The sequence below is a fragment of the Microcaecilia unicolor genome, chromosome 6, assembly GCF_901765095.1.
Source record: "Microcaecilia unicolor chromosome 6, aMicUni1.1, whole genome shotgun sequence".
Lineage (NCBI taxonomy): Eukaryota > Metazoa > Chordata > Amphibia > Gymnophiona > Siphonopidae > Microcaecilia > Microcaecilia unicolor.
The window spans coordinates 246,328,460-246,346,970 of NC_044036.1; the positions used below are offsets into that span (position 1 = coordinate 246,328,460).

The 18,511-nt window shown below is 46.5% G+C and overlaps 1 protein-coding gene across 1 annotated transcript in view; it reads left to right on the plus strand.

Annotated features, from left to right (window-relative positions):
* The first annotated feature begins 1,522 nt into the window (after positions 1-1,522).
* Positions 1,523-18,511, plus strand: part of LOC115472526 (degenerin deg-1-like) — a 217,745-nt gene continuing 200,756 nt past the window's right edge. The window contains exon 1 of the mRNA XM_030206818.1: positions 1,523-1,858. Coding sequence (XP_030062678.1) covers positions 1,523-1,858 — 336 coding nt within the window. The remainder of the gene's footprint in view (positions 1,859-18,511) is intronic.

Genomic DNA, 18,511 nt, shown 5'->3' on the forward strand with positions numbered 1-18,511 from the left:
TGTGTGAGTAGTTTTACTGGAGTAATTTTTATGTGCGTAAGTTTGCTTTAAAGATTGTGCTAACCTAGCAAGTTTATGTGGGCTGGTACAAATTTGTCCCCAAAATTGGCAAAGAGCTTTAGTTTTTGGGCCCCCAAATATTTATAAACCAAAGAAGTGGTCTTTTCATACTCAAGTAAATTTTAATCAGTTTTGCCCAGCCAATGTCATTTTGCTGTTGGTGCCCCTAGTAACACAAACCTAGGGGCCCTTTTACATAGGCGCACCAAAAACTGGCCTGCAGCAGTGTGGATACATGTTTTTGGCGCGTGCTGGACCCTTATTGTACTGCATCTGGAAAAAAGGGATTTTTTTAAATGGGCTGGGAAATGGACGTGTAGCAAAATGAAAACCAGCGCGTGTCCATTTTCGACCTGAGACCTTACCACCACCCACTGACTTAGCGGTAAGGTCTCATGCGCTACCTGAGCAGTAAGCATGCAGTGCGAGCCAACTGCTGTTTACCACCGGGTAGGCGCCCCACGGTAGAATATAGAAAATATTTTCTACTGCATGTTTTTGGCACATGCAAATTCAGAATTACCGTCCAGGGCACACGGTAGCCAGACAGTAATGCTGATTTGACACACCCTGGACACATGTAGGCCCTTACAAGCCTTTGTAAAAGGGCCCCAGAATGACCACAGTCAGTTTGTATATCAGGGTTTTTTAAAAACACTTCTTTAGTAGTGTGAGAATTTAGCAGTCACCAGACAGAAAAACACTGTGCCTTTCCCACATACCCTGATACCTGGTAGAAAGAAAAACAGCCCTAAGCCATTTCACACCATCCCCAGAGCATAGGGAAATAAAGTGAGATTGGAGAGGAGAACAAGAGGACCTACCCTGGAAGTTTCTAGTATTTTGCTGGATCCTACAGTCTGAGTCCATTGCCTTCAGTTGACTTGAAGCTCTGACATTTTTTGCATCTCAAAACCAGCATAATCTGTATTTTTCCACCACATGTACTTAAAAATCTCCAGGCAGGGTCTAAGAGATCTCAAGGTATATGGAGGAAGGAAATGTAGCTTCTTTTTAGACAGAGAGAAATAAGGATACATAAATGCAAGAAAAAGAGTAGAAACTGAGAAGCATAGTCTATGGGCGGTGAGGGGGGTGGCATCATCATAGTCCAAAGTAGGTACAGAGTGGGCATAGGCTTTCTGGTGTGCTGAACACAATAACAGCTACCAAGTTTTGTCCACTGGAGCTAATTGGCTAATTAGAAATAGGATGGGGCATTAGCTGGATTTGGTTTAAGGCTATCGCTAAGGTAACAGCCTATGTAGACAAGCGAAAAGAGATTACTTGAGCTGAACACCACTGGGAATTGATTGACGTTCTCTCTACATTGCCTACCAGTGAGACCAGTTATTAAAAAAAAAGTGGCTTTAGATGAGCTTTGGTTCCTGTCTACCTCTGCAATTCATCGTCAAGTCTTGGCAGTAAAAGACCACAAGAAGGAACCATCCTGTTCTGAGAAATGACACTTTTGAAAACCTCTTGTGAAGTATCCACCTTGAGGCAGCTTGGCTGGACCATAGTGCAGCACACCTCTGCCCATGGTATCCCTAATGTCTTTCGATCCAGGCACTGGTTCCGTAAGCTCGTGTGGACTGCCTTTGTTTTTTTTGCCCTCTGCTGTGCCCTCTGGCAATGCACTGAAATGGTGCTTACTTACTTCTCATACCCCTCGCATGATAAGATCACACTCATCTCCAGTGCTAAGCTGAAATTCCCGGCTGTCACCATCTGCAATCTGAATAGTGTCCGGCTCTCATCTCTCAATAGGAGCTTTGCTATGTTCACATCGTTACAGGTAAGAGATTTCACTGAGTGCTTTATTGTTCTTTACTACTGGCTCTTGTTGCTATCTTTCTCCGTGCTACAAACCTCTCAGCATGATTAGGATTGAGAGTTAAAACAAGACCATAATAAACTCTCAGATTTTGACTACTAGAGCATGTCATGTGGTTGGGGGGGGGGGTGGGGGGGTGGTGCTAGCAGGTGTGGGCAAGGACTTCAGGAGGTGAGACACAGAGGAGGCAAGGCAGCCCCCCACATGACTTGCTCTAGTAGTCAAAATTTCTTATTGACAATTGTATCGCCGACTCTAGGTTACAAACCAGTTTCAGCAACATATATCTTGTTTTCGGTTGCAATAGTGTGCTATCATTACAAACACCACACAAACCACTATTCTACCTGGCCTCACATGATATGATTTTAGCTTAGGATCTTATGAAGGCATCATGCCCATAGATCTAGGAATGACAGGATTAGGCTGAGCAGATATGAGACTGAACTAGCTTGCTCTCAGTGACCCCCTTATCTTGCTGCATCTTACATCTTGAAAGCAGTATTCTCAATGTAAATACAGGTATTGGTCATAAAGAAATAAATCGTTTACTTTATTTTACCTTCTTACCTCACCATATTTTTAACTCATTTCCATCTCTCTCTCCAGAACCCCCCCCCCCCCCCCCCCCCCAGTTTAATTCTATTTGTAACTCAGTAGGTTTTCCTGGCACCTGATTTGTCCTACCCCTGTTTTCTTGCTGTTAAGGGCTGGAATAAAAGCCTCCTCTAAGGCTCAATCTTTCGGTGCCATCTGTACGTGAGCAAAAGCAATCATACTTTGTCCTACGCCCATCCCAGGGTCTGATCATATCACTGTCATGAGAAGCAAGCCCTTGCCAACCCTGATGGATCAGAAACAGAAATCCAACCAGGCTTCCAGGACCAAGTGGCCTTTATCTGACAATTATCATCTGTATTTCAGTAATGCAATTTCACTGACCAGACCTGGACTTTTTTGAGTTCTATCTTCATGGTTTTTTAAAATGTATTTTTGTTTTCTTTTTCTGCAGTACAAAATTTGTTAGAAGCAAGCAAAATGCATTCTTCATAAGAAAAATATATTATTCAAATATTAGATAAAATAGGTGCACAGCCATATAAAAAGTACAATGTAGTTTTTCTTTGGGTTTCTTGAAGGCCACCACCACTAACCATGTCCTACAGGTTTAACGAGTGGGGAAAGCAGGCTAAGCATGGCTCATAGAATTCTTTACAATCTGTCTGGGTGGTGGGGGAGGTGTTTCTGGTAGTCAGAAATATGACCACATCACTCCCCCCTTTTTTACATCATGAACACTACTAGCTCCCAGTATGCACACATATCTCATATAAAATTTTAGTCTTGATTCATAAGACCCTCACTTATGGACAACTGCCTATTTTATCCCAATACCTGCTACCCTACTCTTCTACTCAGAAGCTACACTGTGCAGATCAGTTTCTCCTCATTGTACCAGCCCTTCAAACCGTATGATTGGCCACCCTTCGAAAATGATGTTTTCTGTTGCTAGATCTGTTCTCTGGAATCCCCTTCCTGTTGCATTGCGGTGGCTCCAGTTCTACTTGGAATTTAAAGCAGCCTTCAAAACATATTTTTGTAGACAATTATATGGTCCCACTACTTGACTATTTGTTGACTGTCCCTTACATTTCCCCTTTGGGAGTCTGTGATTGCAACGCTTAGCTTGTCAGAACTTCCCTGCTTCCCTCTCCTCGCCTCATTTTTGGCCTCTCTCTCATCCTTCCCTTCCTTTTTGCTTTGCTACTCTCTTGCCTATACTTTTGTGTTTTTTATATATATTATAGTTCATTTCCTACTATGGGCTCTCTCGTTTAAGTCTATTGTAAACAGCTGTGATGGCATATGCCCTACAAGCAGTATATCAAAAAATAAAGAAACTTGAAAATTGTTTTGGAAAGAACAACACCAACAAGCAGATGATCAGAAGCCCCACACTGTTCCTAATAGTGCTCTAAAATTAGCGCCGGAACAGCACAGGGCTATGCCACTCTTATGATCAGAAGTAATAGCATGCAAATATAAGCACGCCTTTAGCTCTGATCATAGGGTATTTCTGTGGGAGGATTGTGCCTGGGCATGCGACCTCCCTGGTGTTCTAACACCCTTACTCTGACACAATCTCCACTCCCTGACAGAAAAGACCTCCCTTGTGGTCTAATGCCACCTTCCCCTGACACAACCCCCCCACCCCACCTCCCACCCCGATAGAAAAGACCTCGCTGGTGTTCTAGCAACCCCCCTATCCTGACATGACCCCCAACAGAAAAGACCTCCCTGGTGGTCTAGCACCCCCTTACCCCAACCTGATCCCCACCCCCCTCAATAGAAGAAAAGGGACCTCCAGCTCCAACCTGGTAGTCTAGCAGCCCCCTCCCCCATCCCCGTACTTCCTCATTCCAATGCTGCCTCCAAAATGGCGGTACCCTGCCCTACCCGGTGCATCCTGGGTTGCGCAGGGTGAGGACTTCCATACCATATAAGGGAGTTTCTCCCTTATATGGTAAGGAAGTCCCACCCAGGATGCACCGGGCAGGGCAGGGCACCGCCATTTTGGAAGCAGCGCTGGATCAAGGAGGGAGTGCTACTCCCTCCTCATCTTCAGAGGTTCAGAGAGGGGGGTGAGGGGCCCACTAGACTACCAGGTTGGGGCTGACGGTCCATCTGCAGGGGGTGGTAGGGGGTCATGGTAAGGGGGCGCTAGACCACCACGGAGAGTTTTTCTGTCATGGGGGTGGGGAGTCTTTGGTTCGTCTTCTGTCGAGAGGGGGGCAGTTGGGTTGGGTCTGTCCAGGCCGGGCAGGTCTGCTCTGTCGGGGTGGGGGCCTATCTCCAGACCTTGTGTTTGAGGGTATGGGCTTTAGGATTGACAGGTCTGGGAGAAAATCCCAGACCTATCAAACCCTGGTCTCCCACATTCCTCCAAACCCTGTGTAAGTTTGCAGCGGAAGCAGCACCCTTGTGAGGCACACTGCCCGCTGATCATGAGGGAGGAATGTGGGAGACCTTCATTTGCATGCAATTAGTAGTCAGAGCTGGCAAGCGCATTGTTACATGTGCTCGCCTGCTCTGATCATTGGGCAGGAGCAAACATGGGCGCTACTACGAAGCTATTGGCTTCTAGCACCCGCATTTACTTTTCATCATCTGGGCACCAGATTCCACTCTGTAGTTAGCATAAACAGTTTGGTACCATATATTAAATTATTAGAGCGTTTAAGCTCTTATTCAATAAAGAACAGGAAAAGAAAGCTCTTTGGAATAGGCCCCTTTTATACTAATGCATAATGCTGATTAAAACCGTCTTACTATTTTCATATTTATTTAGGAGGTAATATTTAGCTGTAGCAATCAGTGTTTGATTTAAACACTAATTGCCATGGTTATTTTATACCTGGATATTTTCTGCCCCATATACAAAATAATTTAACAGAGCAGGAGAGGCTCCTGCCTGGTTAATCCACTATGGCTGCCTGATATTCAACAGCACTTAACCAGATTTTACCACTGATTATCATCACAGACCACCTCTGCATTGTCCAGGTAATGCCAGGGCAGAGCTTGTAGGAGCAGGGATTTAACTGGTTAACAACCAAATTAAGACTGCTAACTGGTTAATATTGGCCGGTGCCTGGTTAACTAGCGATTAATATTGGCCAGTACCCCGGTCCTGATTCTCCACTCCATCCCTCCCTGAAGAAAAGAAATCTGGCCCCATGTCCCCCAAGCCTCATCCCTACCCCCATAGGCCTACCAGGCCTATCTCAAAGTCCATGATGGTCTGTGGAGGTCACATGGGCAGGAGCAATGCCCACTAGCTCCTGCCTGTTGCTGTCCAGCCAAAAAATGGCTGCCATGACCTCTAGCAGCAGTTTCCCGGTAGTCACCAGGGGTCTTGGTGGCCATTTTTTGGATGGATCTGCAACAGACAAGAGCAAGTGGGCATCACTTCTGTCCATAAGACCGCCCCCCCCCCCCCCCCAAGACCAACACCACCATGGACTTTGAGGTAGGAGACCTATGGGGGTGGGAGCGTTGGGGAGGCTCTGGGCTGAATTTTTTTTATTTGTGGGATGGAGGGAGAATCAGACCATGGGAGGGAGATTGGAGGAGCAGAGGCACTAAAAACACTTGTTTAGGTTCCAGCCACTATTTAGTCAGGGCTTGATGAATATCAGCTGGGACCCACATAAGCTCCGTTGGCAAGTACAGTTGAAATTAGCAACAGATCTTGAGTGCCAGTGCCCAGACATGGCCCAGCACTGAATATCCAGGGCTAATTCTGCTCACGGCAGTAAGTGTTCAAATAAACACTGGCCGCTGCAGGCTAAATATTGACGGGTTAGTGTCAATATCTGAATAGTATATACCAGCCAGTGCTGAATATCTGGGTATAACTTGGCTGCCAGCACAATATTCAGACTGGTATCATCCAGGCAGTTACCTAATTAGCGGACTGAAAATCATCGCTAACTGGATGAGTGGAAAACCTGCCAAGACTCTGCCCCCAGGATGCGCCAATGTTACCCGAACCATGCGGAGTTGGTGTGTCCAGACATTTAATGGTATTATCCAGATAATGCCACTGAAAATCTAGGTATGGTCCTGGTGAATTGGAGACACCCCTACCTGGATAAGTCCTGCTGAATATTAGCCTCTTATTGTGTAGTGCATGCAAACTTTTAATAGAGGCATCTAACTTCAATGTAGTGTTTAGTTTTTCCTGCATTCCATCCACACTCCTTATTGTTTTTTCACATCTTCTTTTTTTCTCCTCCCTACAATGCACCTCTTCTCACTCTCCTCCTTCCTTTCCTCCCACCCATCTACAGTCCTACCTTTAACTTTTCCCCTTCCTTCCCGTGACTTTTCCTCTATTTTCCCCAACCCACAGTCCTTAATATACTAGTCTTCCTCCCATCCACTGTTGGCCCTTACTTCACTTCCTCCTCCCTATTTACTGTTGTTCTCCATCTGTCCTCCCTCATATTCACCTATGGTGTTACCTTCACCACCTACCATCATGGTCCTTTCTCTACCCCTTTCCATCAAGCTTCTCTTCCCTCCTTCCACCCATTCATGGTCCTTTTTCTGCATTCTCTCCTTCCTATCCATTCAGACTCATTACTCCTTCCTACCTGGCTAGAATCCTACACCACCCCTCCCTCTAATCTTCCACCTACCCACACTCCTTAATCTACCCCCACTCTCATGCTCCTTACTCACCATCCTTTCCTCTTACCTATTCACTGGCCTTCCTCCCTCCTATTTTCATGTTTGCCTTGAAAACATATCTTAGCTTTGAGAGAAGATGAGGCCAGTGCAAAGGAGTGCTAGTGCAGACATGGCACTGTGCATACCAGTAGGAACTGTTTCTCATGATTCTTTGGCCTCTAATAACACAGAATACTGGGGCCCTTGATAATCAAGGAATTATTCAGTGATAATGTGGAAAGAGATTTGTCTTCCTTTTTTATTAAACAATTTCTTTCTGATTGCCTTCTATCATATTCTCAGCAATTATTGATCTTCTATTCCACATTATTGAGGTGATTCAGGATTATAGGGAGTGCTAAACACATCACCAGCTACTCCTCCTTGGACAAAGTGAAGGCATCTGCTCAATGTTGGTGGTGTTCAAGCATTCACAGTACCTACAGAACTGGCACATAACTTTCCAAAAATATGCCTGTTTTTATAAAGGCAACTTAGGGGCTCATTTTCAAAACAGAATAATGTCCAAAAAATGGCATAAGAGGTAGATATACGTATTTCTTGCAGAAAAACTTCTAAAACTCATAATCAAACAAAAATATAGTCCAAGTCTGCTAGTCACTGAAAAGAAGACGTTCCCAGAGGGGGCGTTTCATAGGAGTAACATGGGCGGTATTACGTGATAAATGCTTTTGGCCAATAACGGATAGCAACACGACTTCCTGAGGGCAGAAAGAAAAACTTATGGAATTAGATCTGCTTTAAAAGCACCTAGGGTAAGGCTAAACCTGTCTTTAGACCCATGTGTGATTTTGCTGACTTGGAGAGGTGGAAGTGGTTATTTGTGAGAAATAGTGGAGAGTTACTGAATGCTTTGTTACCTTTGTGTGTTTGCCCCAATCTGAACCTTTTGACCCTCACATTTCCTGCCTTGCCTCCTCTGTGTCTCATTTCCTCAAGTCCTTGCCCACACCTGCTATCCCCCCCAGCCACACCCACCCATTCCTCTTATCTCTCCCCCTTCCCTCACCAAACCCTCACTGTCCCCAAATCCCCACACCCAGTGGCGTAGCTAGGGTAGTTGACACCCGGGGCCGGTCATTTTTTAACACCCCCCCCCCCCCCCACACCGAAATCCAGTACTAGGCAAACCGAGAATACAAAACACTCAGGACCTATAGAGCAATTCTACCATACCATAAGCAGTAATTTGTACAAGTCACACAAGGAAAAGGAATGCATCTTAAACACTACAGTGAGCACTAGAACATCAATTCACCTATTGTAAAACGAAAACAGACAGATTAGTACAGATCGTCGATCCTGCACAGTCAATGCCAACCGAAAGCCATGTCTTTTTCACAAATAGATACACCCTAATCCACTATAGAATAAGTAATCATAAACTTTCTATTTAGATAAAAATTAAACTGAACCCCCGATGCCAGACTCTGCATACAATGCAACACCACAGAAACAGAAAATGTCCTCTAGTACTGTGCAAAATATAAAGAGAGCAGATGTAAATTTGAAAAAACTAACAAATACCAATCACCATTTTACAAATTAACAAATAGAAATAAAACTAATAATATCATTTTATTGGACTAATACATTTAGCTTTCAGAGGCCAAAACCTCCTTCCTCAGGTCAATTCAGTATAGTACTGTTAGAGGGGCATAATTGAACGAAAACGCCTATCTCCATGGGCGTTTATCTCCGAGAACGGGTCCGTGAAGGGGCGGACCGAACCATATTTTCGAAAAAAATAGACGCCCATGTTTTATTCAACAATGTGTGAGCTGGGCGTTTTTGTTTTTCAGCAATAATGGAAAATGAAAGCGCCCAGCTCAAAAACGAATAAATCCAAGACATTTATTCGTGGGAGGGGCCAGGATTCGTAGTGTACTGGTCCCCCTCACATGCCAGGACATCAACCGGGCACCCTAGGGGGCACTTTTACAAAACCAACAAAACAGGTAAAAGAGCTCCCAGGTGCATAGCACCCTTCCCTTGTGTGTTGAGCCCCCCAAATCCCCCTCAAAACCCACTGCTCACAAGTCTACACCATTACTATAGCCCTAAGGGGTGAAGGGGGGCACCTACATGTGGGTACAGTGGGTTTGGGGGGGTTGGACGACTAATAAGCATTAAGCAGCACAATTGTAACAGGTAGGGGGGATGGGCCTGGGTCCACCTGCCTGAAGTCCACTGCACCCCCTAACAACTCCTCCAGTGACCTGCATACTGCTGCCAGGGAGCTGGGTATGACATTTGAGGGTGAAAATAAAAATTTGTGAAACATCATTTTTTTGTGGTGGGAGGGGGTTAGTGACCACTGGAGGAGTCAGGGGAGGTCATCCCCGATTCCCTCCAGTGGTCATCTGGTCATTTAGGGCACTTTTTGGGGCCTTATTCGTGAAAAAACAGGGTCCAGGAAAAGTGTCCTAAATTCTAGCTAAAAACGCATACTTTTTTCCCATTATCAGTGAAATGCGCCCATCTTTGTTCGGCAGATAACCACGCCCCAGTTCCGCCTTCGCCACACCTCTGACACGCCCCCATCAACTTTGTCCGCATCCACGACGGAGTGCAGTTGAAAACGTCCAAAAATCGGCTTTCGATTATACCGCTTTATTCGGTTTTGTGAGATAAACGACCATCTCCCGATTTAGGTCGGAACTTGGGCGTTTTTCTCGTTCGATTATAAGCAGGTTAGTGTCCTATATTGACTTGAGGAAGGGGGTTTTGTTCTCTGAAAGTAAAATGTATTAAAATTAGTCCAATAAAAAGATTACCTTATTTACATGTTCTATTATAAACATTTATTAACACAGCTACAATACTACTTTATCCTAAAGCAAAAAAATAAAAATATATATTTACAGTTCGTTGTCTCTGGTTTCTGCTTTCCTCATCTTTTCACTGTCTTCCTTCTATCCAGCATCTGTCTTCGCTCTCTCTCTCTCTCTCTGCCATCCAGTGTCTGCCCTCTCTCTCTGCCCCTTCCATCCACTGCCCTCTCTCCCTTCCATCCACTTCTGCCCCTTCCATGCACCATCTGCCCCAGTCTGCCATCTCTCTCTTCCCGTTCCATCAACATCTGCCCTCTATCTCTGCCCCTTCCATCCACCATTTGCCCCAGTCTGCCCTCTTTCTCTCTCCCCTTCCACCCACCATCTGCCCTTTCTCTCTGCCCCTTCAATCCATCTGCCCTCCCTCTCCCATCCGTCCAGGGTCTGTCCTCCCTCACGTGCCCCCCTTACATCCAGGATCTGTCCCCTCTCTCTCTGCCCCCTCTTTTCAGCCCCCAGTTCCAGTCCCCTTCATCCACCACATGCCTTGCATCCCCCCCTTTCAGCCCCAGACCCATTCTTCCACCTGCCCCAGGCATGGACCCATTTTCCCTCCTGCCTCCTTGTCAGACCCCAGTTCCAGCTTCAGACCCCTTCTCCCATCTGAGCACTCCCCTCCCCCCCAATCCCCTTCTCCCCTCTCTGAGCACCCATCTGAGCTCCCCCACCCTCCCTAATCCCCTTTAAGCACCCCTCTGAGCTCCCCCACCCCTCCCCAATCCCCTTCTCTCCTCTCTGAGCTCCCCCACCCTCCCTAATCCCCTTTAAGCACCCCTCTGAGGTCCCCCACCCTTCCCCAATCCCCTTCTCCCCTCTCTGAGCTCCCCACCCTCCCTAATCCCCTTTAAGCACCCCTCTGAGCTCCCCCACCCCTCCCCTCCCCTCCCCAATCCCCTTTAAGCACCCCTCTGAGGTCCCCCACCCTTCCCCAATCCCCTTCTCCCCTCTCTGAGCTCCCCCACCCTCCCTAATCCCCTTTAAGCACCCCTCTGAGCTCCCCCACCCTTCCCCAATCCCCTTCTCCCCTCTCTCTCCCCCACCCTCCCTAACCCCCTTTGAGCACCCCTCTGAGGTCCCCTACCCCTCCCCAATCCCCTTCTCCCCTCCTTGATGCTCTCCCACCCTCCCTAATCCCCTTTAAGCACCCCTCTGAGCGCCCCCCCCAATCCCCTTCTCCCCTCTGAATCCCCCCCCCGACCCGACCCGAGATCCGTTCTCCTACCCTGTCCTGCTTAAAAAAAATTTTTTCAAAGCGCTGGACAGGCAGCGCGCCTCGCGTCTACCCTGCTATTAAAGAAGATCTCGCTGACGTCGTCGCCCTTCCCACATTGAGTCCTGCCCCCTCTATTACCGCGAGGGCGGGCGGGACTCAGTGTGGGAAGGACGACGACGTCAGCGAGATCTTCTTTACTAGCAGGGCAGACGCGAGGCGCGCTGCCTGCCACTCTCCGGCTCTTCGAAAAAAAAATGTTAAAGGCGGAGCAGTGGGAGCGGAGCACCCCCTCACCCGATGACACCCGGGGCGGACCGCCCCCACCGCCCCGCCCTTGCTACGCCACTGCCCACACCTCCTATTATACCTTCTTACCTGCTTGTCCTTTGTCTTTAATTGTTCCTCTGTTTGTCCACTCCCAGTTTGTCACTGTGCTCTGTGCTGCGGCTCTGTGTGAGACAACTGTTTGCTGGTGGTGGGAGAGTGATTGTTTTGGGCAGCTGGTATGCATCTCACGACTGTGGGCTGGTACAGGGTATCATGAGGTACAGTAGCTGGAGGTGTACACAGAGGTGTTTCTGGGGTCAGTGAGTTGCACCTGTGGTGGTGACACCTGCATGTCAGGTGTCCCACCACAGATGCATCATGGATGCGCTGAATGCTTTAGTGGCTCACACCTTGCTGGAGCTGGATGAGAGTTTGGAGGGGGAGGCCCTGGAGGTGATATCTGTATCAGAGAGTCTTCAGGCCCCGCACCTGCTTCCTTGACCTCACCGACCAGGAATGCCTGACTAGATTCTGCTTTGACAGGGCCACCATACAGCACCTCTGTGACTAGATACAACCCCTCCTCCAGCCCAGACATGCAGGAATAATCCTGTGCCAGTCCAGCTGAAGGTCACTGCCTCTCTCACATTTCTGGCCACTGGCACTTTCCAGTCAGTGCTAGCAGTCAGTGCAGGCCTCACCCAGCCAGCCATTTCCAACTGTGTTGCCCAGTTCCTCGATGCCTTCCTCATCCACACCTCTACTATATTACCTTCCCAACTACCAACCCACAACATGGCTCAGTTCTACAACATAGACCACTTCCTCTCAGTCATTGGCATCATCGACTGCACACATGTCACACCCAGACTCTCCTCCCCCACACACAGAGGTGAGGTTCATGATGTATGCATTCAGTGGGTTGGCCCCAGCCTTGCGCTTGCAGTCCACCTCCCTATTTGCATGGTAGATCGCATTAAGTATGTTGCATATGGTGACTCATTCTTTTCCTTTGGAATAAGGGGGTCTTTTACTAAAGCTTAGCTCAAGTTATCTGCAGCAGGTCCCATTTTATTCCTATGGGCCCTGCTGCAGATAACTTGAGCTAATCTTTAGTAAAAGACCCCCTAAGTGCATATTTTTTGCCCCTTCAGAGCAAAACATTGGCACGGTGTGTCTTGATCTCCTTGACAAGGAGCTCAATCTCGCCTTTGCTGAAATTGCACTTCCTGCTCGGAGTCTTCTTTTTGGGTGCCATAGCAATTGTGAGATGTGAAGGGTTGAAAATCCTGAGATGCACATTTTTATAGGGCACTGGAGACGTTTCAGCTGTGGCCACTTAGATGTTTGGTTTGCTGGGCATGTCAGCTTTCTTCCAATGCTTATGTCATGTAGCCCCATCAAATCCAGCTTTCCCTCAGACCATATATCTGGTGTCAGCACTGGTATAGGATAATGGCCAGAGGGCAATGGTGATGTAGGTGTGCAGTCTGTCCTATACTATAACCCATAATGCTGTTTCTGTGACCCGATTTGTATTCTCATGTCCAGGTAACTGTAGCTACATTAGGGGTTAATCTCCTTTGGTCATTTCACCTTCAAACTGTTCCTCTAATTCCCGGAGGGACAGTGGCTGCGGTCATGGCTGTAAGACATCTGGAAGTGGAGCCTTTCCTGAGCTGAGTCAAGAGCCCAGATATTGTTCTGCCAGGTCCTAGGGGCAGGCCAGACCCCCAGTTGGTGACGAGATGACCCAGGAATATGTCTGAGAGACATGTGCATGCACTGACAACATTCCCTGCACATGTCTCTCAGACAGTTGTCTTGGCCAGTTCCTCACCATCTGAGGGGCCAGGCTGCCCTAAAACCTGGCTGGGCAATATCTAGCCTCATGACTCAACTAGGGAAAGGTCCCACTCCAAGATGCCCTACAGCCATTATCTGGGAGAAGAGAGTGGAAAGGGAGACTACAGTCCTGTGTTTTCCTTACCTTCTTGGGGAACTAGGTAGCAGCTTCCATAAACCTTACACCTGTGTCAAGTGCTGTGGTGGGCAACCTTAGTTCAACTTTTATCGCAGGCTGTAGGAGGCCCTAAGACATTTGCTGTCACCTACGTTTTGCCTACTAGAGGCACAGCATGATGGTTTTGGGTGTGGCTTATGATACTGGAGGGGAGGGGCTGTTTTGAGTCCCACAGGGCCGTCTTCCGCTACAGGGCCATTATATCCCTCTCTATTAGTTCAGCCCTCTGGTAGAGCATTTGACATTCAGGGGGAATTGCTCTGATTGTGGACACCAAGGAGGTTTAATAGACATGAGACAAAGTGAGCCTATCTAGGCCACTGTAAGAGCTGAAGCCAGTAGACGGAACTTGCTGTGGTTTTAGTACACACAAAACAATAGCAAACGCTATTGAATACAATAGCAAAAGTTTATTAGAAATAAGGGACTGCCTATGCGTGGTGTTAAACTGTCCATGAGCCCTTGTGCCCAGGTCGAGGCTTAGGAAGGGCCTTGGCCAAGGCCTAGGGTGGACCAAACAGGCGCTAAGCAAAACTCCGCACACTCAGGACAAACAACTAGCACCACCAGAAAAGGGAGATAGACCACTCAGGCGGGCCTCACGGCTGAACGGGAACCCACTCGTACGCCTCACGGCCGAACTGGAACAGTCACACACTGGGGAAGGAAAAAGAACAACGAGGGGTCCCAAAAGGGACTGGTGACAGACGAGAAGCTGCCAGGTACAAGCTACGACCAGGGGAAGAGAAAGTCAAGGACAGGATGAGACACAGACTCTATAAGAGCGAAGCGCTACAGGTACGCTCTAGGATGTAACATACAGCACACAAATACACTAGGCTGTGCCACACAGCACCCAAAGGAAAAGGGAAGTCTCCTAAAGGAATACACAAGGCTGTGCTACACAGCACTCAAGGAGAAGGGAAACCACTATAGGAATACACAGGATGTGCCACTTAGCACTCAAGGGTCAAGGGAATCCACAAAGAGTATGCAAGGCAGTGCCATAGAGTCAGATAACAGATACTAGAGACAAAGGGAAAAGCAAGCAAACAGGAAAGGTTGCCTTTACATACAGTGGTGGAAATAAGTATTTGATCCCTTGCTGATTTTGTAAGTTTGCCCACTGACAAAGACATGAACAGCCCATAATTGAAGGGTAGGTTATTAGTAACAGTGAGAGATAGCACATCACAAATTAAATCCGGAAAATCACATTGTGGAAAGTATATGAATTTATTTGCATTCTGCAGAGGGAAATAAGTATTTAATCCCTCTGGCAAACAAGACCTAATACTTGGTGGCAAAACCCTTGTTGGCAAGCACAGCGATCAGACGTCTTCTGTAGTTGATGATGAGGTTTGCACACATGTCAGGAGGAATTTTGGTCCACTCCTCTTTGCAGATCATCTCTAAATCATTAAGAGTTCTGGGCTGTCGCTTGGCAACTCGCAGCTTCAGCTCCCTCCATAAGTTTTCAATGGGATTAAGGTCTGGTGACTGGCTAGGCCACTCCATGACCCTAATGTGCTTCTTCCTGAGCCACTCCTTTGTTGCCTTGGCTGTATGTTTTGGGTCATTGTCGTGCTGGAAGACCCAGCCACGACCCATTTTTAAGGCCCTGGCGGAGGGAAGGAGGTTGTCACTCAGAATTGTACGGTACATGGCCCCATCCATTCTCCCATTGATGCGGTGAAGTAGTCCTGTGCCCTTAGCAGAGAAACACCCCCAAAACATAACATTTCCACCTCCATGCTTGACAGTGGGGACGGTGTTCTTTGGGTCATAGGCAGCATTTCTCTTCCTCCAAACACGGCGAGTTGAGTTCATGCCAAAGAGCTCAATTTTTGTCTCATCTGACCACAGCACCTTCTCCCAATCACTCTCGGCATCATCCAGGTGTTCACTGGCAAACTTCAGACGGGCCGTCACATGTGCCTTCCGGAGCAGGGGGACCTTGCGGGCACTGCAGGATTGCAATCCGTTATGTCGTAATGTGTTAACAATGGTTTTCGTGGTGACAGTGGTCCCAGCTGCCTTGAGATCATTGACAAGTTCCCCCCTTGTAGTTGTAGGCTGATTTCTAACCTTCCTCATGATCAAGGATACCCCACGAGGTGAGATTTTGCGTGGAGCCCCAGATCTTTGTCGATTGACAGTCATTTTGTACTTCTTCCATTTTCTTACTATGGCACCAACAGTTGTCTCCTTCTCGCCCAGCGTCTTACTGATGGGTTTTGTAGCCCATTCCAGCCTTGTGCAGGTGTATGATCTTGTCCCTGACATCCTTAGACAGCTCCTTGCTCTTGGCCATTTTGTAGAGGTTAGAGTCTGACTGATTCACTGAGTCTGTGGACAGGTGTCTTTCATACAGGTGACCATTGCCGACAGCTGTCTGTCATGCAGGTAACGAGTTGATTTGGAGCATCTACCTGGTCTGTAGGGGCGAGATCTCTTACTGGTTGGTGGGGGATCAAATACTTATTTCCCTCTGCAGAATGCAAATAAATTCATATACTTTCCACAATGTGATTTTCCGGATTTAATTTGTGATGTGCTATCTCTCACTGTTACCAATAACCTACCCTTCAATTATGGGCTGCTCATGTCTTTGTCAGTGGGCAAACTTACAAAATCAGCAAGGGATCAAATACTTATTTCCACCACTGTACACCAAACAGTTTAGAAAAAGAAGCTGAGTACATGTAGTGGTTACCAGTGGAGGAAGAGAGAGAGATTCAAAGGGTGGATGCAGAGGCTGGGGAGGAACCCATTGACATTTTGTCCCTGGCAAAAGTAAAAGGAGAGAAGCATAAGGGCTTCTTAACATCTTTGCTGGGTAGTTTAAGTCAAAGGTGGAGGAGGGCACCTTAAAGGGAGGAACCTTGGAAGTGTGGATGCCTGAACCTGCCAGGGGCTTGCTGCAAGTATTTGAATTTGTTTAAAAGATAATAGAAGCTGGATTTTGTACTCAAGCCAGACCCAAGTGGGTGGATACCAGGTGTTCAAGGGCTGGTATGACAAAGGGTGGGGGTCCCCTTAACCTCAGGACATTTGCTGAGGTGAGGGCATCTAAAGCTTGAGTTAAAAGACTGTACTACATAAATGAACTTTATTCAAGTGAAGGAGTTTTCCTTAAAATACTGTGCTTAGTGAAAGAACTTTGTTAAGGCTCGTGAGGATATGCTGGGCTGCTGAAGGAACTTTTAAGCTTTATCCAAGCACAGGGGTTTCCTTAAAGGACTGTATTGAACTCTGTGTGAGACAAATGATTAAGGACTTGAGTGCCAGAAATGAGAGGGCTTTGTCTGAACCATTTATAGAGTGGAGGCTGTACCTTGAGCCTGTATGAACTGAGCTGTTAAATGCTATGACGCCTGAGGAAAGGCCTATCTTGGAAATAAGAGAGTTTTGCGTTCATTATCTATTATGGTTTCAAGTTATTATTAAAAATTCCTGAATAAAGCCGAGGAGTCATGTCCTTGGATTGGCAAGTTGGCAGACTACCTGGACGCATTGAGGAGGGTGACACTAGATATACTGTAAATATCATGAAATAACAATTGAATATCATTAAAACAGCTTCAAAAATTATTGTAGCTGGTAGAAACAGCAATTATAAATTCTGTAGTTTGTGCTCATTTTTCTTCACTGTTGTTCTATACCAGTGATGGCGAACCTATGGCACGCGTGCCAAAGAGGGCACGCGCACCGTCGCCTCAGCCAGTTCCAGCCCCCCTCCGAATAAAAGTCATACCTGGTCAGAGTTGCAGCGGCAGTGAAAAGCGTGCTGCCTTGGCGCGCCTTCAGCCTTCCCTTCTGTCTCTCAAGCTCTGGTCCCGTTTGTATAGCTTCCTAAAAGAAAAGTCCATAAGCCATTATTAAAATGGACTTGGGGAAAATCCAGTGCTTAGTTCTAGGATAAGCAGCATAAAATGTTTTCTACTGCTTTGGATCTTGCCAGGTACTTGAATTGAACAATGTTGGAAACAGGATGCTGGGCTTGATAGACCTTTGGTCTGTCCCAGTATGGCAATATTTATGTACACTGATGAACATTCCTCCAAAGGCAGAGGTATATATGCATGTTTTGCACATGGAGAGAACGTCCTGCCATTGCCGCGGATATTTTCTCGATGCAGGGACCAGTATCGCCATTGCATGTTTTGCATAGATATTTCTGATTGACAGAGATGTTTATCTCCAAATGGCTATGACATTTGCAGTGCATCCTTTCTAAACATTTTTTTCACTGTATTTTCAAATATCGGAAAACGTTTAGTTCTTTCTTCCATTATTGACTTGCGTTATTAGATGTTTTCTGATAGGCAATGCCCCTCTAATTCACCTATGTGCCTTTATAAGATAGATTCTCCAAAGTATCCCCAATAATACACACTCTCTCAAAAATTCACACCCACTGCTAAACAAGCACAAATATGTAACCACACAGTATTTTATAAAATATGCACATACACCCTAGCTCTGTCTCTGCTCCATCCAAAATCCTTGAGAAAGTAGTCTATAGTCAACTTATTCAACATATTGAATTCAGCAATATTCTTCACCCATTTCAAGCAGGCTTCAGACCAAATCATAGCACTGAAAACGTCCTGTTATCTTTGCATGACTTCATCCATACTTCACTAGATCAGCATAGTTTCTTTACACCTGTCTTCTGCATTTGATCTAATTGACCATACTTTCTTCCTTCAATGATTACAGTCTATCTGTATTTCAGACATCATTCTTTCCTGGTTTACTAGTTATCTTTCCAGTCGTTCTTTTTTTTTTCATATTTTTATTGAAGGTTTTTTCAAAACATAATATACAAAAGCAAACACAAAATCAAACAATATCAACAATCCATGACAAATAAGCGTAGATAAAGATCAAAACAACATTATCTTTCCATGACAATACCTTTAGACAAATAACACAAAACATAAGGTGATCCACAGATTCTCTGCCTCTTCTTTCTGGTGTTCCTCAAGGCTCCATATTGTCACCTGCTCTCTTCA